Source organism: Salmo trutta, chromosome 14 (assembly GCF_901001165.1).
Source record: "Salmo trutta chromosome 14, fSalTru1.1, whole genome shotgun sequence".
In the NCBI taxonomy this organism is placed as follows: Eukaryota; Metazoa; Chordata; class Actinopteri; order Salmoniformes; family Salmonidae; genus Salmo; species Salmo trutta.
The window spans coordinates 38418259-38441028 of NC_042970.1; the positions used below are offsets into that span (position 1 = coordinate 38418259).

Here is a 22770-nt window from a genome sequence, read left to right on the forward strand (position 1 = left end):
GCTTTGTAAGAAATAATGATCACATATTTTAAGCTTACGTTAATCAAAACATTGAGGACAATATTTCAATAAAATATCATATTTTGTCATGTATTTATAGATCTTTATTTGAAGAGCACACAGACACGTCTTAGTTGTCCATCATGGTCTGAAAGAAACCCAAAATACAGGCTCAGATGAGTTTCACAAGGCAAACAAAACACATTTGGAACAGAACTAAGGAAGAACACCAAAACACTCAAAAAGTGAAATGGTTCAGGAAGTAAATTCAGTTCCGATTTTCTTCAATTATTTTCTGAGGAAAATGTGGACATGGAATTGAAATTTGAGTTTCTAAATTGACTGAATTGCAATGAAATTGACCTCAACCCTGTGTGGTGATGTATAGTGATGTGTTTAGTGATCTGGTCATCAGCAACTCTGGTTACCTCATCAATCCACTCATTGTAGTCAGAGACGCGGGTGAAGACGGTGGGTTTCTTGATGTAGTTGCAGCCCTGGCCGGAGACGAAGCTAGCGATGCCATGCACCTCCCATACTCCCGCAGAGTTCTTACAGTTCAGTGGGCCACCAGAGTCACCCTGAAACAGAACACAAAACACTTCATATCTTTGAAATGTTTACCACACAGGTTGATGAAAATATAATGCTCATCAGCTTTGCTTGAATTTCTTGTATCTCCTGTATATCTAATTGTCTGCTCCCCAAATGGCACCCTACGCCCTTTATATTGCACTACTTTATACCAGAAACTTATGGGTCTGACTCACGTTGCAGCCTCCCACCACTCCGTCCCCTCCGGCGCAGACCATGGACCTGCGAATGGACACGCCCCACCAGTCGCTCTGGGTACACGTATTGTGGTCCACCACGGGCATCAGGGCCTGCTGGAGGGTGTCGGGGGTGGGGCCTCCGGCTGGAACACACACAGCAGGGGGATAATGAGCATGATTGTAATGAAAGAGAACAGACATACAGTATGCCGTCTTGGCCTTACATACAGGCAATTACATACAGGCAGAGACACAGAAGCATGCACGGACACGCACACACACACACACCACTCATCACTCACTGGTGAGTCTTCCCCAGCCGGTGATGTAGCAGGGGTAATTATTGGACAGGATGGTTCCGGGGGCGGGGACACAAGCCAGCTGGACCTGGTCACTCAGAGTCACATGCTCTGCCAGCTTGATCATGGCGATGTCATTGCTGGTCGTTAGGGAAATTAGAGTATGAATCGTTAGGTCGTTAGGGAAATCAGAATAGATCAGAAACTGTTACTGATTACTAGTTTACTGTTATTATGGCCATTGAAACCATATATAAGTTCAGTATTTAGAAAAATGTCCCACCAATGTGTATAAACTATGTAATACTCAATTAATACTTAATAGGTTAAAAACTCCTTATTCCTTATAAATCTGAATATTCTGCGTCAATAGTGTAAATGTAAAGTTTTACTTGTGTTTTTACAAGCCATTGCCCAACTTACCCGACTGAGAGGAGGACAGGGTTATAGTGTTTGTGCACGATGATTCCTTTCTTAGCTGGGAAGTAGGCCTGAGCACTGGGCTCAGCCTCTGCCAGGTTGTGCTTGCCCACAACCACACGATAATTCAGCTTCAGACTGTATGGAGGAATAGGGGAAAAACTGGCCCATGAAGCATCATTTTGCAGACCTATAGGCCTACCCGTTCTTCACATTGGTCAAACACAATTGCTTCTTTTTTTCACTGTTTTGTGCTGGTCAACACCTTTAAAAATACCAGCAGTGTGTCTCTATGTGCTGGCTTACTCAATGCAGTGGGCAGCAGTCATAACCCAGTTGGTAGCGATGAGGGATCCACCACAGGTGTGTCTGTATTCACCATTCCTCTCATACTGCAGAGAGATCTACAAAGACAATGATCAGTAGACTCTTACAGCACTTAGCAATTAACCTAAACTTAACATTTTAGAGTCCGCTCCATCAACACTTCACAGTCGATATCATAGACACTTCACTTTTACTGAAAACTATCAATGATTTACAGTAGATACAAAGAACACTTTAGTTTGTTCCATCTAAACATTCCTGTAAGGTCCATTACCATTAAAAGTTGCAGTCAGTCAGCACCTCCATCACTTTACCTACTTTCAGCACCATTTACATTTTGAAACATTTAGTTAACATTTGAAGCATCTTGAACGAAACCCATGTCTCGACATCCTCACCTGCCAAGGCCAGCTGTTGGGGCGGGCATCCACGCCATTGACCACGCGGGTAGTATCAGGCTTAATGGCTGGCGTTCCACAGCCATATGCTGCAGATGAGGAAGAGGGACATCCAGGACTTATTACACAAGGGGTGGCAGGTAGCCTGAAAGGTTGCTAGATCGAATCCCTGAGCTGACAAGGTAAAAATCTGTCGTTCAGCCCCTGAACAAGGCAGTTAACCCACTGTTCCTAGGCCGTCATTGTAAATAAGAATTTGTTCTTAACTTACTTGCCTAGTTAAATAAAGGTAAAAGAGACACATAAATAAATATAACAGGTTTGGAGTGTTGCACATAGATCTGTTTACAGGTTGAGGTCATTCCATTTAAATTCCAGTCAATTCAGAAAGTGAACCAAATTCCAATTCCAAATGTTCCTCATTGAAGACAATTGGAATTTCAGTGTACTTCCTGAATTGACTGAAATTAAATGGAATTGACCCCAAACCTGTTATCGGCTATGTATAAGGCTGTCAAGATGTCCTATTCTAGGCCAGTGTCCCTGAGATGCATAGCCGTGGGAAGTAGGGAAAATCAGAATAAAAATCATATATTAGTACACAAAAGTAGTGCACTACTAGTATTAGTGGATTGATATGGCGGGAAACATGTTTTTTCCAGCATCTCTGCTTTGGCAAAAAAGGTAGTTGTATAATTAAGAGCAGTATCTTGCAGGATTCAATAGTTGTACTTGTAAAAGTTGTTGCTCTGTCTCTTTCTCTGCAATTGTTATTCTAATTGAGATCCTGAAAGAACGAAACCCTGTCCTCAAACATTTACATCAAAAGCTGCAACGTTATGGGCAAAGACACAAAACATCCACATCAAATTAAATATTTTTCTTGATCAAATAACATGGAAAACAACAGTATTTTGTTCAATATTAATTGATCATCCTTACAAATCACTTAATGTAAATGTACATTACTGTATTGTACACAGGCTGGTCATCTAGGTCATCTAGGTTTGCACCTGAAGACTTTCCATCACCATGAAAAAAAACATTGCACAATACAATAATTGAGTACATTTAGACAAGCGGTTTGTGATGATGTGGCTCAGTTGGTAGAGCATGGTGCTTGCAAAGCTAGGGTTGTGGGTTTCGATTCCCACAAGGGACCAGTAAAAAATAAGAGTGTCTACTAAAATGCAAAAGGAATGAATAGACCTTTTCAGTTTTCACTTAAAACGAAGTTGAATTTGCAAATTATTTCAAGAAACTGGAAAACATATATCAAGCAAGTATTTTTATATTCTACAGATGAACTGTTTTGTACAGATAATTATCAGACTCAAGTTACAAATGCTGGTAAACACTCGAATACATTTAGTTTACATTTTTTCACATAAGTAGACCTGTAGTAGCAGACCGATATAGTTGTCTTCAGCACAGGCACATTTTTTTCTTCTGCATCGTTGGCAAAAATAATTGCGGCACCACCACACCCAAACTACTTCCTGCAGCTATGCTGAGATGGTTAGCTAGCTGGAGGAAAAACCATAGCTTGTCAGTCGATATAAAACGTTTGAAAACACTGTTCCTTGAGACATAATGATAATTTAAACACAATAATCTACTTGCCATCTCTGTTAAAAATGCAAAAAGGTCTTACCGCTGGCAACAAGGGCCAAGACCAAAACGATAGAAGTCATGTTGCTGCTGTCATGAGTGCTGGTGGAACTCCTTTATACTGCTTTTTGTTTCTTATCCGTGACTGATAAGTGAGCTTCATTCAACTGGTTTAGTTAGAAATAACCTCCCATTCTGTCCAACTGATAAGCCTGATAAGCCAACTGATAAGTACAGAAGGTGTGAGAAACGTGTGTCTGCCATTATTGCTCTTAGGCCAGAGATATTGATTCTGGCCTTCTTCCAACTGTCTGGCTTAGAAAGTCATGTAAGCTTACTCTGAACTGCTACCCAGTCAGGCCAAAGACAACCCAAATCCAAATGTGCATTCTTGCAGCCTTAGAATAATCATACTCTGGACTTGTAAACTTGGAATACGGATTTAATAGGATTTGATTGTATTCAGTACACATGTAAAAGAGATGCAGCAGCAAAGATTTGTTCTTACAATTATTGTAATTGCTAAATGTAAAACTACTGGTAATTTATGACGTCCTTAAGTGAAATGTGGAACAGGACATCCAGACAGCACTACTCTAAAACCAACATACAGTAGCCTTCATTTTGAAGGGTCAGCAACACCTGTTTACTTCCCAGAGTCTTCGTATCCACACTGCAAATGTTTAACCACTAGGGCACAACCAATGACACGCAATTCAATCTTTATTTTTTACTTGAATATGAGAAACTACAGATTACTGAAATTACATGTATGAGGAACAATTCACAGTGATAGAAAGAGAAATTGGCGTGCTCAGCTAAAATATTTGTAGTAAAATAAATGTGGGTGCTAGGTTCAAAAGGCATGTACTGGAAGGAGGGAAAACTTTTAGTGGCTTATTTTTTTGCAACAGAGGTCAAGACAAAGACACTTTTCGGCGGCAACCTTCGTCAAGTTTTGGTGGTTCAGTCCAAATGAAGACAACACAACTCCCTGTCAGTCTAAGTTGCCTCTGGCACAGGAAGCATCTATGTGCATGGAGCAGCAGCAGATCCCATGTCTCAGGTTTCTGTTTACTGCCAGTTCCACATCACAAACCCAGGAGTTCCAAAGAAACATCAATCACACCGATTTGTCTAAAAACTGTTTTCATTTGAGTGCCTGAGGTGTGTCTATTTGTGATGTGGTGTCTGAACCAGGAAGTTAGTTAAAGTTCCTTTCAAGCACTGAGCTCATGGATATAGTTTCTCTATCCCGAGGGTTTAGACAGTGGACGACACTCGGATGTGGGGTGGGAACTGTTTACCAGTGTGCCATAATTTTTATAAGACATTTATCCCTTCCTATGTACAGATGTCATGTCTTAATTTGCACAGCAGGAAATGCAAACTTGCAGTGTATTCAAGCTTTAAAAGGCTTCTAAAGTTGATCATTTCCACTTTAAAATAGATTTGCCCTAATGAAAAATGTATCAACTTCTACAAAATTGTCAATTTATTATAAACCACATAATAATTCCCTGTTGCTGCAGGATTATTTTCCTCCTCTGAGAAACTGGTCAAATTAAGATAGGAAATGTCACAGTTTAGTGTGAACCTCTTTACTCCACCTAACACAGGATGTATGTAATGATGGGGCGGTAAGTCGGAAGCAGGTGCAGGTGAAACGTTTTAATAAAACAACAAAACCAAGAACACGACACTAACATAAGGCAGTACGCCGATAAACAAGAACAATACCAACTGGTGAGTGAACATGGGAGACTGACATATAAATGGGAGGAAATTATGAAGGTAATGGAGTCCAGGTGTGAATCATAATGATTCACAGGTGCGCGTAATGATGAGTGCCAGGTGTGCGTAATGATGATTCCCAGGACCGGTGGTTAGTACTCTGGCGACGTTGTACGCCGGAGGGGAGTTGCAGGAGTAGACGTGTGTCACGCCCTGACCAGGTGAACTCGGGGATATTGGGTCAGGGTGTGTCATGTTAGGTATTTTTCCTTGGTTTGTGTTTTGTTTACGTTTTAGCCTTGTGTAGGCTCTAGGTGGGAAATTCTAGGTTGGGTTCTGTCGATTCCCAATCAGAGACAGCTGTCGCTAATTGTCTCTGATTGGGATCACATTTAAGTGCTGTTTTCCCCACGCTGTTTTGTGGGGTGTTGTCTCGTTATTTGAGCACGTAACGTATTGGCAGTTTTTTCTTGATTTTGTGTACATGTTTAATTCTAGTGTGTTGAATAAACATGTATTCGCTCCCAGCTGCGTTTTGGTCCGCTTCCTCGTCACCAGACGCCGAACGTTACAGAACACCCCACCAACAACGGACCAAGCAGCGGAGGAGGGCTGGCAAGGACAAGGAGCAGCACAAGGAGAGGCACCAGGAGAAAGGCTAGCTGGAGTCATGGACTTGGGAGGAAATCCTGGATGGGAAAGGACCATGGGCTCAAGCTGGGGATTATCGCCGCCCGCAGTGGGAGATCGAGGCGGCGAGAGCTGAGAGGCGCTGGTATGAGGAGAGGGAGCGCAACGGACACGGGAGGCAGCCCCACAATTTTTTTGGGGGGGGGCACACGGGGAGATTGGCGGAGTCAGGTGGTAGACCTAAGCTAACTCCCCGTGCTTACCGGAAGCAGCGTGGCTCTGGTAAGACACCGTGTTATGCTGTGGAGCGCACGGTGTCCCCAGTACGCGTTCAAAGCCCGGTGCGCTACATACCAGCCCCCCGCAAGTGCTATGCGAGTGCAGGCATCGAGCCTGGGCGGATGGTGCCAGCTCAGCGCGTCTGGTCTCCGGTGCGCCTCCTCGGTCCAGGTTATCCTGCGCCGGCGTTGCGCACTGTGTCTCCAGAGCGCTGGGAGGGTCCAGTTCGCCCAATGCCTGCTCTCCGCCCGTGCCGGGCCAAAGTGGGCATTCAGCCTGGAGTGTGGGTAAGGAGTGTCCGTACCAGAACTCCAGTGCTCCCCCACAGCCCGGTTTATCCTGTGCCTCCTCCTCGGACCAGGCCTCCAGTGGGTCTTCCCATCCTGGTCCGTCCTGTGCCACCTCCCAGGACTAGGCCTCCGGTGGGTCTCGCCAGTCAACAGTCGTCGGAGCTGCCCGCCAGTCAACAGTCGTCGGAGCTGCCCGCCAGTCAACAGTCGTCGGAGCTGCCCGCCAGTCAACAGTCGTCGGAGCTGCCCGCCAGTCAACAGTCGTCGGAGCTGCCCGCCAGTCAACAGTCGTTGGAGCTGCCCGCCAGTCAACAGTCGCCGGAGTGGTCAGACTGCGCTGAACTGCCGGAGTGGCCAGACTGCGCTGAACTGCCGGAGTGGCCAGACTGCGCTGAACTGCCGGAGTGGCCAGACTGCGCTGAACTGCCGGAGTGGCCAGACTGCGCTGAACTGCCGGAGTGGCCAGACTGCGCTGAACTGCCGGAGTGGCCAGACTGCGCTGAACTGCCGGAGTGGCCAGACTGCCCTGAACTGCCGGAGTGGCCAGACTGCCCTGAACTGCCGGAGTGGCCAGACTGCCCTGAACTGCCGGAGTGGTCAGACTGCGCTGAACTGCCAGATTGCCCTCCGGCCCAGCCCGTTCCTGCTCCCCGCACCAAGTCAGTGGTGCGTGTCCCCAGTCCGGCCCGGCCCGTTCCTGCTCCCCGCACCAAGTCAGTGGTGCGTGTCCCCAGTCCTGTCCGGCCCGTCCCTGCTCCCCGCACCAAGTCAGTGGTGCGTGTCCCCAGTCCTGTCCGGCCCGTCCCTGCTCCCCGCACCAAGTCAGTGGTGCGTGTCCCCAGTCCTGTCCGGCCCATACCTGTTCCCCGCACCAAGCCCACGGTGCGTGTCCACAGTCCTGTCCGGCCCATCCCTGCTCCCCGCACCAAGTCAGTGGTGCGTGTCCCCAGTCCTGTCCGGCCCATACCTGTTCCCCGCACCAAGCCCACGGTGCGTGTCCACAGTCCTGTCCGGCCCGTCCCTGTTCCCCGCACCAAGCCCACGGTGTGTGTCCACAGTCCTGTCCGGCCCGTTGCTGTTCCCCGCACCAAGCCCACGGTGCGTGTCCACAGTCCGGCACGGCCCGTATCCGGTCCACCGGTGCCCAATCCTGTTCCGGTCGACGGCTCCGCTCCGGAGCCTGAGCATGCCGCTCCACAGTGGTCCAGTCCGGGCCAGAGGAGTAGGGTTAAGGTGAAGGCGGGGGAGAGAACACGCCCGGGGCCAGAGCCTCCACCGAGGGTGAGGCGCCCACCCGGGTCCCCCCCTAATAGACTTAAGTTTGGTGCGCCGGGAGTACGCACCGTTGGGGGGGGGGGGTTCTGTCACGCCCTGACCAGGTGAACTCGGGGATATTGGGTCAGGGTGTGTCATGTTAGGTATTTTTCCTTGGTTTGTGTTTTGTTAACGTTTTAGCCTTGTGTAGGCTCTAGGTGGGAAATTCTAGGTTGGGTTCTGTCGATTCCCAATCAGAGACAGCTGTCGCTAATTGTCTCTGATTGGGATCACATTTAAGTGCTGTTTTCCCCACGCTGTTTTGTGGGGTGTTGTCTCGTTATTTGAGCACGTAACGTATTGGCAGTTTTTTCTTGATTTTGTGTACATGTTTAATTCTAGTGTGTTGAATAAACATGTATTCGCTCCCAGCTGCGTTTTGGTCCGCTTCCTCGTCACCAGACGCCGAACGTTACAACGTGACAATTTAATATTCTCCAGCACACAACCCCAACACAGAAGACCAGGACAGGTAAGTATGCTCAAGGTAAGTCATTTTCAATTCATGGGTTAACATGGATCGGACACAACAGAGCCTCCGTCTGACTCTCTCAGGTAAATAGTGGGCATGCAAAAGTGACGCACTGCAATCGCGATTATTCTGATATGGCACTGCAACAAGATAGTTATTCTAAGTGAAGGCACTGCAAACAATATGGTGAAAGGCACTACAGTCTCGCTCTGGTGCTGCATACAATATGGGACCGACCCTTGGCCCTGCTCAACTCTGCCAACCCCTTTAAAGGACTCTACTGCTATGGGACAAAATAAGGAGGGGGAAAGACAGACAAGACAACATACAGAAAGAGTGGGGATAGATTCTCGATTTCTAGGGCCCAACAAGAACCATATCCTCACAAAATAAAATAAACGTCTCTGTATGGCGATATCCAGATCCGCATAGCTCTCTGTCCTGGAGCGCGCCTGGTCTGAGACTCTGCTTGGCGACGTCACCGATGGACCCGCCTCCCGTGCTAAACAAGAGGAAGACAGATAGCAGGGAAACATGCCAACAATAGTGGGTTTCAGTGGCAGGGCAAAACGGCCCAGAGAGGGCAAGAGTATTGTAAATGGAACACGGGAAGAATCATGTCCCTTACTTGTGTCGTACCAATGCCTCTCTCGGTCCTCTGCTCTCGGCTCGCCACTCAACTCCAAAGCCCCAGTTCGTCATCAGGGCAACCACCCATGAGTTGCATCTGGGAGCGGTCTGAAGGTCGATAGGGGCAAGGCTGCACATGGTTCAGATGAATTGCCCGTATTGGTCTCCTCCCTCTGGTCAGATACGAAAGACTGCCAGTCCAGGCCGAAGGTGTCCTAGAATGACAAAAAGCTGCGGTTGTCATCGGGGGGGCTAGTTTATTCTGATCATGTCATCAGAAGTTCTGCAGGAGCACCCAGTCACCAGCCATCAATGGAAGGTCCTTTCCCCGCTTGTCGTACCGCTGTTTGTCTCGCTCCTGCTAATGTCGGGTCCATGCCTCGACCTGACTGTAGACCAGTCGTAGCTGGTCATGATGTTTCCTCAGCCATCCATCAAGGTCCATCTGCAGCGTCATGGCCTCCACACCTGAAGTCACATCAACAGGAAGACCGGCATGCCTGCCACTCATTACAAAGAATGGGGTAAGACCGGTGCTGCCATATTCAGTGTTTTGTATGCCTGGAGAAGCATAGGTAACTGCTCTGGCCAACCCATCTGCTCATCTTGCCTCAGGGACCCAAGGAGAGATAACAATGTTTGATTAAACTGCTTACAGGCCCAGTTGCCTTCGTTGGGCCTTTCACCTCGGTTGACCCTCTCTGCTAATGATAGACGGCATTGATCCTCCTGTTGAATCAGACACACCTGCCTGTCCATGCTGGATAATCTGGAGAGAAAATCAGCAGTCTGGTAGAGCGACTAGGGTGGTACTTCACCAGAAAACTGGAAGCTGGACAGCTGGGCCACCCAGTGCTGCGCAACTGACCACAGTTTTGCAGTGTTGAGGTGGACCAGCGGGTTGTTGTCTGTGTAAACTGTGAACTTTTGTCCCACTCCTCTTTGCAGATCTTCTCCAAGTCATTAAGGTTTCGAGGCTGACGTTTGGCAACTCGAACCTTCAGCTCCCTCCACAGATTTTCTATGGGATTAAGGTCTGGAGACTGGTTAGGCCACTCCAGGACCTTAATTTGCTTCTTCTTGAGCCACTCCTTTGTTGCCTTGGCCGTGTGTTTTGGGTCATTGTCATGCTGGAATACCCATCCACGACCCATTTTCAATGCCCTGGCTGAGGGAAGGAGGTTCTCACCCAAGATTTGACAGTACATGGCCCCGTCAAATGATGCGGTGAAGTTGTCCTGTCCCCTTAGCAGAAAAACACCCCCAAAGCACAATGTTTCCACCTCTATGTTTGACGGTGGGGATGGTGTTCTTGGGGTCATAGGCAGCATTCCTCCTCCTCCAAACACGGCGAGTTGAGTTGATGCCAAAGAGCTAATTTTGGTCTCATCTGACCACAACACTTTCACCAGTTGTCCTCTGAATCATTCAGATGTTCATTGGCAAACTTCAGACGGGCATGTATATGTATTCTTGAGCAGGGGGACCTTGCGGGCGCTGCAGGATTTCAGACCTTCACGGCGTAGTGTGTTACCAATTGTTTTCTTGGTGACTATGGTCCCAGCTGCCTTGAGATCATTGACAAGATCCTCCCGTGTAGTTCTGGGCTGATTCCTCACCGTTCTCATGATCATTGCATCTCCACGAGGGATATTGACAGTTCTTTTGTATGTCTTCCATTTGCGAATAATCGCACCAAATGTTGTCACCTTCTCACCAAGCTGCTTGGCGATGGTCTTGTAGCCCATTCCAGCCTTGTGTAGGTCTACAATCTTGTCCCTGACATCCTTGGAGAGCTCTTTGGTCTTGGCCATGGTGGAGAGTTTGGAATCTGATTGATTGCTTCTGTGGACAGGTGTCTTTTTTACAGGTAACAAGCTGCGGTTAGGAGCACTCCCTTTAAGAGTGTGCTCCTAATCTCAGCTCGTTACCTGTATAAAAGACACCTGGGAGCCAGAAATCTTTCTGATTGCGAGGGGGTCAAATACTTATTTCCCTCATTAAAATGCAAATCAATTTATAACATTTTTGACATGCGTTTTTCTGGATATTTTTGTTGTTATTCTGTCTCTCACTGTTCAAATAAACCTACCATTAAAATTATAGACTGAGCCTTTCTTTATCAGTGGGCAAACGTACAAAATCAGCAGGGGATCAAATACTTTTTTCCCCCACTGTAAGACAGGGAATTTTTACTTTGATTAAATGTCAGGAATTGTGAAAACTGAGTTTAAATGTATTTGGCTAAGATGTCTGTAAACTTCCGACTTCAACTGTACTTTTTTTTTGATTACCTCCACTTCTACATGAGAATAGTTTCCCACAACAGCTGACTTCTCAGGGCTTTCCTCCTGCCTGGTGCCTGTAGCCCTGACATCTTGCCCTACAGTGGCCAGGGGATTCCTGTTTTAAAAAGGCCTGTTCATCTCTCTGGGTGGAGCAGAAGCATTGGAAGTGGCCAGGCTGTCCACACCCCAAACAAATGGGTCTGCCCTGTCACTCCCACTGGAATGGGGTTCTCCTTCCATTAGAGAAAGGAACATATTGCCCGCCTACTACACACCCCTTGGCTCCTCCCTCGGCCATGGCGGGGCAGCTGAATGAGACGTCTGCTGTATGACTTCTCACTAGGGTCTCTGCCAGGCTGCTCAGTTGCTACTTCATCTCCTGCCATAGCTCACCACAAGTTCTCCTTCCATTGCTCAAAGTCTGCAGTGGTTCACAGTGGCTGGGGTGCCACTTGTATGGGGAACAGTACGGCAAACCTGGCAGTCCTTTCCCTCCGTCTCTCTGGCCAGAGATTCAGCCTTCTGACTAACCTTAATGTCATCCCTTGCTGTTGCTAGGTATACTTTTGGAGTGCCTGTTTACGAGGGTCCTCCTTTAGACCTGTACTGAATTGGTCCCTAAGAGTTGATTCATCCTTGGCATATCCGGCCGGTTCTGATTGGAGCTATCGGCTGAACAGCTCCCATGTGCACAGGAGGTAGTCTCCCATAGGCTCATCTCCCCTTGGGTTACAGTCAAAGAAGCGGGACTGGAGAGTTGGTGTAGGGTCAGAGGCTGCCAAATCGGTCCTGTAATGCAGCCCACAAAGAAGCAGGTGAGTTCCTCTGGGCTTAACTAAACATGGTTTCTCTTTGCACGGCCATCTAGAGCCCCCATGATGAAATCAATCTGCTGCTGTTCTGCCATTTCTTGCGCCCTCAATATTGCTTCCATTTGTGCTTGCCACTCCCAGCCCACTACTCTCAGCAGCAAATTTGGGAACTCAGTGGGAACACATGAACCGCATTGCTACAGGAGTATACTGAGGCAGTGGGCATGCCCCTGAAGGACTAGAGCATTCAGCCCCCTCTGCTGCATCCCCTAGCTGATCATTAGCCCCCTGTGCAAGAGAAGTGTGCATGGAAAAATTGTGCAGACGCAACGCCACTTAAAGAGGTGTCACAGTTTACTGTGAACCCCTTTTTACTCCACCCAACATTTAATGTTCTCCAGCACACAACCCCAACACAGAAGACCAGGACAGGTACGTTTTATTTTTCATTCCGCGGGTTAACATGGGTCGGACCCCGTTTCCCCATCTCCCACAGCAGACAGCGCGATAGTGTCGACATAATAGAGCCTCCCCTCAGGTAGGTTACCCTCCGTCTGACTCCCTCAGGTAAACTGCACACTGAATAATTCTGATATGGCACTGCAACAAGATACAGTGCCTTGCAAAAGTATTCATCCCCCTTGGTGTTTTTCCTCTTTTGTTGCATTACAAGCTGTCATTTAAATAGATTTTTATTTGGATTTCATGTAATGGACATACACAGAACAGTCCAAATTGGTTAAGTGAAATGAAAAAAAGAACTTGTTTAATTTTTTTTTGTAAATGCCCCTTTGCTATGAAGACCCTAAATAAGATCTGGTGCAACCAATTACCTTCAGAAGTCACGTAATTAGATTTCACACAGGTGGACTTTATTTAGGTGTCACATGATCTGTCACATGATCTCTGTGTATATATACACCTGTTCTGAAAGGCCCCAGAGTCTGCCACACCACTAAGCAAGGGGCACCACCAAGCAAGCGCCACCATGAAGACCAAGGAGCTCTCCAAAAAGGTCAGGGACAAAGTTGTGGAGAAATACAGATCAGGGTTGGGTTATAAAAACATATCAGAAACTTTGAACATCTCACGGAGCACCATTCAACCCATTATTAAAAAATGGAAAGAATATGGCATCACAACAAACCTGCCCAAAGAGGGCCGCCCACCAAAACTCATGGACCTGGCAAGGAGGGCATTAATCAGAGAGGCAACAAAGAGACCAAAGATAACCCTGAGGGAGCTGCAAAGCTCCACAGCAGAGATTGGAGTATCTGTCCATAGGACCACTTTAAACCGTACACACCAAAGAGCTGGGCTTTATGGAAGAGTGGCCAGAAAAAAAGAGATTGCTTAAAGAAAAAATAAGCAAACACATTTGGTGTTCGCCAAAAGGAATGTGGGAGACACCCCAAACATATGGAAAAAGATACTCTGGTCAGATGAGACTAAAATGTAGCTTTTTGGCCATCAATGAAGTGCTATGTCTGGCGCAAACCCAACACCTCTCATCACCCCGAGAACACCATCAGCATGGTGGTGGCAGCATCATGCTGTGGGGATATTTTTCATCGGCAGGGACTGGGAAACTGGTCAGAATTGAAGGAATGATGGATGGAGCTAAATACAGGGAAATCCTTGAGGGAAACCTGTTTCAGTCTTCCAGAGATTTGAGACTGGGACAGAGGTTCACCTTCCAGCAATGCAATGACCCTAAGCATATTGCTAAAGCGAAACTCGAGTGGTTTAAGGGGAAACATTTAAATGTCTTGGAATGGCCTAATCAAAGCCCAGACCTCAATCCAACTGAGAATCTGGTAGGACTTAACGATTGCTGTACACCAGCGGAACCCATCCAACTTGATGAACCTGGAGCAGTTTTGCCTTGAAGAATGGGCAAAAATCCCAGTGGCTAGATGTGTCAAACTTATAGAGACACCCAAAGAGACTTGCAGCTGTAATTGCTGCAAAAGGTGGCTCTACAAAGTAGTGACTTTGGGGGGATGAATAGTTATGCACACTCAAGTTTTCATTTTTTTGTCTTATTTCTTGTTTGTATTACAAGAAAAAATATTTTGCATCTTCAAAGTGGTAGGCATGTTGTGTAAATCAAACGATACAAACCCGGTCTGAGACTCGGGCGCGTTACAGGACAGAGTGCTGAGACTTGGTGACGTCACCAATGGAACCGTCTCCAGTGCTAAACGAAAGTAAGACAGACGGAAGGGAAACCACTAGACACTGGTCCAGTGTGATTACAGCAATGGTCCAAGACATGATCCCTTGTATATGGTCCGATCCCCACGGATAGACATTCTCCGCTCAACTCCCAGCCTCGAACACCACAAAACACACGACTTTTAATGGAAATGACAGCCAATCCCCAGCTTCTGATTAGCTAACTCGCTGGATGTGTGTCTGATCACACCAGCCCCGCCACCCACTTATCCACTTATCTACCAATCCATCTCGTGACATACATACAGTATGTACAAGCAAACATTTTGTTTGTACCCTTTGTTGGCACCATTATGTAATCCAAAAGCACCTATAACTTGTAGCAAAACACTTCTTGGATAACAATTTGTTTGATAAAATAGACAAGAAACGTCGAACAGAGATACCCCTTAGTTTTGTAAAAACATTTACATTTTAGTCATTTAGCAGACACTCTTATCCAGAGTGACTTACAGTAGTGAACGCATACATTTCATAAATTTTTTCTCCGTACTGGTCCCCCCTGGGAATCGAACCCACAACCCTGGCGTTGCAAACACATTGCAGACACCATGCTCTACCAACTGCGCCACACGCGACCGTGTTTTCTTTTCCATAAAGCAAAACATATTATCGTACTTTACCCCACTAGGCTCTAATTTGAAACCACACTACCATAAAACGTATCAGTATGTCTTATTTTCTGGTAGCTTGTGAAAAGATGATCCTACCACAGCTTTCCTATATCTACCCTCCAGATTAGTTGGTGTGTGAGGTCTTAGCAGTGGCATCTTGAACATCCACAGACGACCGGGGATTTCTGTGACCCACTACCCAAAATCCACACCTTACGACTCTTCTGACAGTCTCTAACGGTAGGAGATGGATATGCACTGATGACATGCCATTTTAGGTCAAGCAGGGAATGTGCCTGGGCAGTGTATTCCAGCGCATCTTATTACCAAAGGTTCTGTCAAACTACCCGGCCACAGACTATCGTTGACCGTCTCCAGTATGGCTCTCAGGCTTAAGCCACTGACTGCCTGTGTGCCCCACTTGTCTTAACACATTCTCAGGGCTATCCTCTTTCCCTCATCATCATCACCGTTAGGTTATAATGCTGCGTTGCGTGGGAAGCATGATATTGAGAAGTGTCCAGTGAAACAAACACTCAAGTGGACCGAACAGGTTACGACAGTGAAACTTGGTGGTGTGGAAACAGAAGCCTACATCAGTTTTGACTTGTGTGATTATTTCATGCATTAAAAATTCATTGGCCAATAGAAAATCATTTGCACAGGCCATCAACTTTCACTAGCCTGTTATAGACATTATCATCCTTTACAAGGCAGACACTTGTCATTGCAATGTCATTGGCTGATATCCCGTTGACATACTGTTCCCCTGTTACTAGCAGAGGCCCATAACTGAACTCCATAGAAACCAGGCCTCCCACAGCAAAACAAGTGGAAATTTAGCCTCACATTGAAGTGTTTTACCATTTTATTTTCAGGACAACCAGGGCTACAAGTAGAATACAAAATAATTTGACAAACAGTTGCATTTCTGAGTTTTATTGACAAATGTCAAGAAACAAATAAGGTCTGCTAAGCAAAAACAGAATAAAAAAATGAATTTATAAGAATGCCGTAAGTACAGAAATTGTTTACTCGATGGGTAATGAATGTCCAACTACAACTGTGTGGAGTTTGGAGTTTGTTACAGCAACTATGTGAGCTTATTACAATATTATAGACATTATTTCCTGGGATTTCCTATGATCTTCTATGTAGAAGAACCCCTTACCTTCTAACGACTCTTGTGTAGCTTGTGAGCGCCATAGAGAAAAACCGTCAGAGTCTCAGCTTTTCATAGATGCTTCATAATAGTTTGTCGTTCACCATTCGGACTCTACAGACGTTTTGGTGAGAAGAACTGGCCCTTGACCCCGCCTCGGACCCCTTCTGCGCTTGTCTCACAAACACTGCTCTAACTCAGCCCCCGTTAATCACACATACTAATGGTGGGTATCAGCGGATACAGAAGAATAGACAAATCCAATGGTACAACTAGAAGACTGTAGCTCAAACACACAATGTTTAAAAGGTGTTAGTCCAAAACGCGCCAGTGTGATAGTGGGACTCAACAGGTAGTAGCTGAGTCAGCTCTTGTCCGTGTGAGCTACATTTGGCAGAACACAGCAGGCTAGCGTGTCATGCAGCCCAACACCTGCACACAGGGGGACATCTGTCCCTATTTTTAGCCAGTGATGGGTGATACTGTTACATATCAAACTACAGGATCCTTCCAACTCAGCAGATTGCAGGGGACTAGGGGAGAGCCAGGGGGAATGGGAGATGGGTGAATGAGGGCCAGAGTAGGTTGTGGGCAGTAATTAAGACCATCTGTGTTCAACCTGAGCTATCTGTGACCAAAACTAAAAAAGTCTCAGAACAACTCCTAAACCCTTCATCTTACTATGCCCTGTCAATGGCAAACATGAACATAAACCCAACTCTTAGGTTTTTTTTTAAGACATTTGTTACTAATTCATTTTTTTTCCGTCGCTATTCAAATATATTACATTCTGTCGGTATAAAGTTTTTATTCCTGTATTGTCATTCTGTTTTTTTATTTTTACATGAGAAGGAAACACTCCTACACTTACAGTGCATTCGGAAAGTATTCAGACCCCTTGACTTTTTACACATTTTGTTACGTTACAGCCTTAGTCTAAAATTGATTCAATCGTTTTTCCCCTCATCAATCTACACACAATACTCCATAATGACAAAGCAAAAACAGGTTTTTGCTTTTAAATTTGTAAAAAATTAAAAACTGATATCACATTTACATTTTTTATTTTTTATTTTTTTTACATGAGTATTATTTACTCAGTACTCTGTTGAAGCACCTTTGTCAGCGATTACAGCCTCAAGTCTTCTTGGGTATGACGCTACAAGCTTGGCACACCTGTATTTGGGGAGTTTCTCCCATTCTTCTCTGTAGATCCTCTCCAGCTCTGTCAGGTTGGATGGGCAGGGTCGCTGCACAGCTATTTTCAGGTCTCTCCAGAAATGTTCAAGTCCAGGCTCTGGCTGGGCCACTCAAGGACATTCAGAGACTTGTCCCGAAGCCACTCCTGCGTTGTCTTTGCTGTGTGCTTAGGGTCATTGTCCTGTTGGAAGGTGAACCTTTGCCCCAGTCTGAGGTCCTAAGCGCTCTGAAGCAGGTTTTCATCAAGGATCTCTTTGTACTTTGTTCCGTTCATCTTTCCCTTGATCCTGATTAGTTTCCCTCTCCCTGCAACTGAAAAACATCTCCACAGCATGATGCTGCCACCACCATGCTTTAGGGATGGTGCCAGGTTTCCTCCAGATGTGACTCTTGGCATTCAGGCCAAAGAGTTCAATCTTGGTTTCATCAGACCAGAGAATCTTGTTTCTCATGGCCTGAGAGACCTTTAGGTGCCTTTTGGCAAACTCCAAGCAGGCTGTCATGTGTCTTTTACTGAGGAGTGGCTTCCGGCTGGCCACTCTACCATAAAGGCCTGATTGGTGGAGTGCTACAGAGATGGTTGTCCTTCTGGAAGGTTCTCCTATCTTCGCAAAGGAACTCAGGAGGTCTGTCAGCCTGACCATCAGGTTCTTGGTCTCCTTCCTGACCAACGCGCTTCTCCCCCGATTGCTCAGTTTGGCTGGGTAGCCAGCTCTAGAAAGAGTCCTGGTGGTAACAAACTACTTCCATTTAAGAATGAAGGAGGCCACTGTGTTCTTGGGAACATTCAATGCTGCAGACGTCTTTTGGTGCCCTTCCCTAGATGTGTACCTCGACATAATCCTGTCTTGCACCTCTACAGACTATTCCTTCAACCTCATGGCTTGGTTTTGCTCTGACATGCACTGTCAACTGTGGGACCTTATATAGACAGGTGTGTGTGCCTTTCCAAATCATGTCCAATTAATAGAATTTACCACAGGTGGACTCCAATCAAGTTGTAGAAACATCTCAACCTGAGCTTAATTTTGAATCTCTTAGCAAAGGGTCTGTCTGAATACTTACGTAAATAAGGTATTTCTGTTTTTTGCTTGTAATAAATTTGCAAAAAGAAAACCTGTTTTCGCTTTGTCATAGTGGGGTATTGTGTGTAGATTGAGGACATTTTATAATAAGGCTGTAACATAACAAAATGTGGATAAAAGGAAGGGGTCTGAATACTTTCAGAATGCACAGTACATATTTTGCAGATGTAATATCAAGTAAAAAAGCGAAAGACATTTATGACAGTAAACACTCGACAGTTACATGATTGACACATCAAACATCCCAAGTTGCACAATAATGCCACGTTCAGAACAACTGGGTATTTGGAAATCTCCGACTTCCAACTTCAGTTCAGTGCATTCAAGACAGCTGGAAAAAAAGAGCTCCGACTGGGAAAATATTTTTGAATGGTCATCCAACTCGGAATTCCAATTCGGAAACTCGGGCATCCTTCTAGAACTCTGACTTTCCGACCTGAAAATCCTTGACTTCATGTTTTGACCTCTTTTTTTTCCAGAGTTCCCAGTTGTCTTGAAAGCACCATAAACACTGTAATTGTCAGCATGTTAGTGCTACAGTGACCACACAGTTACCGCTGCAAAAAGTAATTGTTCACTCGTCCAACAGCCCACATTATCAATCAACGCACACAGGAATGGGCAGGTGTTTCTTCCTCGTGTGTGTGTGTGTGTGTGTGTGTGTGTGTGTGTGTGTGTGTGTGTGTGTGTGTGTGTGTGTGTGTGTGTGTGTGTGTGTGTGTGTGTGTGTGTGTGTGTGTGTGTGTGTGTGTTTGTTTAACTATCTTTGTGGGTACCAGAAGTCCTCACAAGGATAGTAAAGCAAGGAAAATTCAGACAAGTGGGAACATTTTGCCCGTCCCCACGAGGAAAAACGCTATTGTAGGCTTAGGGGTTAGGTTTAGCTTTAGGGTTTGGGGTTAAGGTTAGGCTTAGGGTTAAGGTTAGGCTTAGGGTTAGGATTAGATTTAGAAGTTAGGGAAAATAGGATTTTGGATGGGAATCAATTATTTGGTCCCCACAAAGATAGCAATACAAAACTGTGTGTGTGTGTTTGTGTGCGTGCGTGCTGTGGGTATCATGTGATCCAGAGGTCAGTGTTCCATACAGTCTTTCAAAAGCAGAGTCTTGCTTCTTAAGTGCTTCTCCCAGATAGAAGAGTAGGAAGGCTGGGTGTGGAGGATGTGTGACGGAGAGAAAAGATGGACACCACACCTGGGGTGGAGTCCCGTTCTTGAGGATGGAGATTACTGCCAAATCCGGCGCCCCAGAACCCTTGTCATAGTCCATTCAGAGGTGTCCATAGTCCATGTCTTTGAGAGCGACATTTACTTTGTTTCGCTTTCTCAAGGCATACTGCGCAACTCTTCTAAAATTTATACTAGAATAGAGAGAAAGATAAACACACAGATGAGACATAGGCATAGAAATCTGCAAATTATATTTATATATAGTTGAATGCCTGTTTGAATGTTTGTCTCTGTTTAATATTTGCATGTACTTTATGTCTGTTCAAATAGTTGTTGTTTTCTTTTAAATACTTTGAGCTTTTGATTGAGCCTGCCTGGAGTGCCAGATGTGCGTTGTTAGCACTTTATGGGATATCCCATTGGTTACATTGTGGGGAAAGGCTGCTGCATTACCGTGGTGAAGTGAACGATGATAAATATGGCGACGATGAGGAGGCCGATGATGATGGAGGCGATGGCCACTTGGAGAGCTTTCTGACCCAGTCGTCGCGAGCCGTCATAGTCTTGCAACTCATAACTTTTCCTGGACTGCATGGGGACAAGAGGGAAAACACTTCACTAAGACAGCGTTCAACTTCACCAGCAGCCATGGACTAAAATGTGTTGCTTTACCATGATCATTTAAGGAGAAACATGTTCATGCCACATACCTACCTCATAATGAAGTAGACCTGTATTTGGAAAATAATTTGGAGTAAAAGAAACGTGTCATATTTACATGTGATACTCACATGTGAAAGCGGTACGGTACACGTAACACCACACATGGGTTCAAATAGTATCCGTTTCCTTTCTAATATTTTGAGTGTTTGATTGAGCCTGGCTTGAGTGCCAGATGGGTGGGATTTGCACTTTTTACTATTCCATTGATTACATTGCACCAGACAAGCTCAATCACGGGCTGTTTAGAAAAAATACTATATGAGCCCAGGTCTGCATGACATTGTGTGATTGTGTGTTCGAGAGTGAGAAAAGAAAGGTGGGGAAGAAAGTAAAGGGAGTCCAAACCCTTTGGATGGGAAAGTGTGTCAGTGACGTGGTGTTTTGAGAGGTGAGAGGAGCGAGCGCGTTAGGAGGGCACGTCGAGCACGTCAGAGGGCACTTCGATGAAACCCTTCCCTACCACAGACACATCTGTTCCTCTCATCAGACACATTGGGCCATTTTTTTCTTCCTCAAACACAGACACGTACACAGACAGACAGACCGACAAGCCATGCACATACACGCACGGCCACACGCAGATATTAAAGTAAATACGGGATTACCGGTAGACTCCTTCCCATATTACCAACACCACTTCTCTTTCTTGGTCCCACAAAAACACACACACATCGTGAGAAAGTTGGGGCAGAGATCCTAGTGTGAGCAGCCAGGTCTCAACACCATATCTTATGACCTGACATGTAGCTTAAGAACATGTGAGAATTGCAATGGAGAACTGTTGTCCTGGCAAGCATTCAAAGCTGGTGCACCAGATATTTTTTTTACTGCTTGTTGCTGGAATCCCAGAATAGGATTTTTGTCCTTTAGAGAGGCAGCCAAAAGCTAGAGCAGAGCTGCCTTCCGCTCTCCTCCACTTTCCCAATGCTTTTGAATAACCGCTAACGGACACAATCAGTTTCCACTAGCATTGCTATATTTCATAAAATGCTAGCCAGATTATTCTGGACATTGCTAAATAATTAGCAAATGATTTTAAAAAATGGTTTGGAGGAAACAACATCCTAGGGAAGTTGAAAATCAGGTCAACTTCAAAAATGCGTACTGTCCCTTTATTACTACATCAACAGAACGTGATTAGGATTGTTAGGATTATTTTATAATTGCAAAAATGGTGAAATACAACTGGCCATATGTTTACAATGTATTCATTCATCTTGCAACATATCACTCAGCATTGGCTTTTTCCTTCATGGAAATTGACCTGAGGTACTTTTCACACAATTTTCAATATATTTTTCATTCAGTATTCTATAAATTTATATCAGCTTTAAGACATATATTAGTCAGTGAGTAAACCGTTTCCCATATGCCTGTGATGTCCCGTACTCACCAGTACTGAAAAGACCAGAGCTACAATGTTGACTGGGTACGCAGGGCAGAAGCAGGTGAGGATTGTTAGCCACAGGTAACTGTGAAGGGGAGGTGGAGGATGCTGTTCCCCCATAAAACTAAGTCTGTCAAAGTCTGCACTCCCATTTAGGGAACTCTTAACACCCAAATGCCCTCTTATCGGCTCCAGAGCCAGAGGACGGGACATGGTGTGGGTAACAGACGACAAGAGCCAAAACACAGCCAACGAGAAGAAAAGAGAGACGAGCCACAAAACAACCAATGGAGAAAAAGGGAAAGTTAAAACAGATGGAGATGAAGAAATCTCAGGCCAAAAGAAAACAGAAGGAAAAATAATGGCCAAATGACAGAAATTCAGCCAATTGTAGGAATGGTACACAGCACAGGAAGAACCCCACTCAGAAGAGGAAAAAAAGGGGCGAAAATCTGACTTGGAAAAAGGAAGGATGGAGTAGCCAGTGAAGAAGTAGAGTTGAGCAAGCTTTCCGGAACTGTCCAGAACTGATTGAGGGGTCTGAAGAAGGGAGGCTGGTGTGGAATGGGGACGTCGAGAACTGTACCCTCGCGTAGAGCTGACCTCATTTTCTTTAGGGTGCGCAACATGACCACCCCGTCTCACACACCCCTCCCCAGGCAAGAGAAAGGAGGGAGACGAGAGAGACCAGGATCTGACCTCATGCTGTGGCTAACATTAATCTCCCCCCTTCACACACACACACACACACTGGCAGCCAGTCCTGGCCAACACTGAGCAAAGTGTGTGTGTTAGTGGTGGGGGTCACTGTTTACCACTGGGACTTTGAACATTCCCAAATGAGTTAGTTAAGTGTATAACACTGTATTTCCCACGCTCACAAACAACATTTACTCACACTGCAATCAATTCATC

At 45.7% G+C, this 22770-nt stretch overlaps 2 protein-coding genes across 3 annotated transcripts; both read right to left on the bottom strand.

Moving 5' to 3' along the window:
- Positions 1–81: 81 nt before the first annotated feature.
- LOC115208028 (chymotrypsin-like elastase family member 2A) lies at positions 82–17151 on the bottom strand. Of its 2 annotated transcripts, none has more exons than XM_029775741.1 (8): positions 16301–17151; positions 2218–2306; positions 1799–1896; positions 1496–1630; positions 1076–1212; positions 771–916; positions 429–581; positions 82–148 (listed from the first exon to the last, which is right to left on the bottom strand). In XM_029775741.1, the coding sequence occupies exons 3-8, from the start codon at positions 1819–1821 to the stop codon at positions 131–133; spliced, it is 612 nt and encodes a 203-aa protein (XP_029631601.1). In that variant the 5' UTR covers positions 1822–1896; positions 2218–2306; positions 16301–17151; the 3' UTR covers positions 82–130. The 2 variants fall into 2 exon arrangements, with proteins under 2 accessions (XP_029631601.1, XP_029631600.1); XM_029775740.1 differs by lacking the exon at positions 16301–17151 and adding an exon at positions 3872–3952.
- Positions 17152–18606: 1455 nt separating this feature from the next.
- On the bottom strand, positions 18607–22450 carry LOC115208029 (transmembrane protein 233). Its single transcript, XM_029775742.1, has 3 exons — positions 21862–22450; positions 20199–20333; positions 18607–19936 (listed from the first exon to the last, which is right to left on the bottom strand). The coding sequence occupies exons 1-3, from the start codon at positions 22066–22068 to the stop codon at positions 19925–19927; spliced, it is 354 nt and encodes a 117-aa protein (XP_029631602.1). The 5' UTR covers positions 22069–22450; the 3' UTR covers positions 18607–19924.
- Positions 22451–22770: the final 320 nt, after the last annotated feature.

What these genes read in the sequence shown, in the direction of transcription:
- LOC115208028 (XM_029775740.1), bottom strand. Translation starts at nt 3,911, where the DNA reads ATGACTTCTATCGTTTTGGTCTTGGCCCTTGTTGCCAGCG. An exon ending in ACTGCTGCCCACTGCATTGA is followed by an intron (nt 1,631 to 1,798) that starts GTAAGCCAGCAC and finishes TCCTCCATACAG; the next exon opens with TCTGAAGCTGAATTATCGTG. An exon ending in CCTGTCCTCCTCTCAGTCGG is followed by an intron (nt 1,213 to 1,495) that starts GTAAGTTGGGCA and finishes CCTAACGACCAG; the next exon opens with CAATGACATCGCCATGATCA.
- LOC115208029 (XM_029775742.1), bottom strand. Translation starts at nt 22,068, where the DNA reads ATGTCCCGTCCTCTGGCTCTGGAGCCGATAAGAGGGCATTTGGGTGTT. An exon ending in CTCTGGTCTTTTCAGTACTG is followed by an intron (nt 20,334 to 21,861) that starts GTGAGTACGGGA and finishes GTCCCCATGCAG; the next exon opens with TCCAGGAAAAGTTATGAGTT.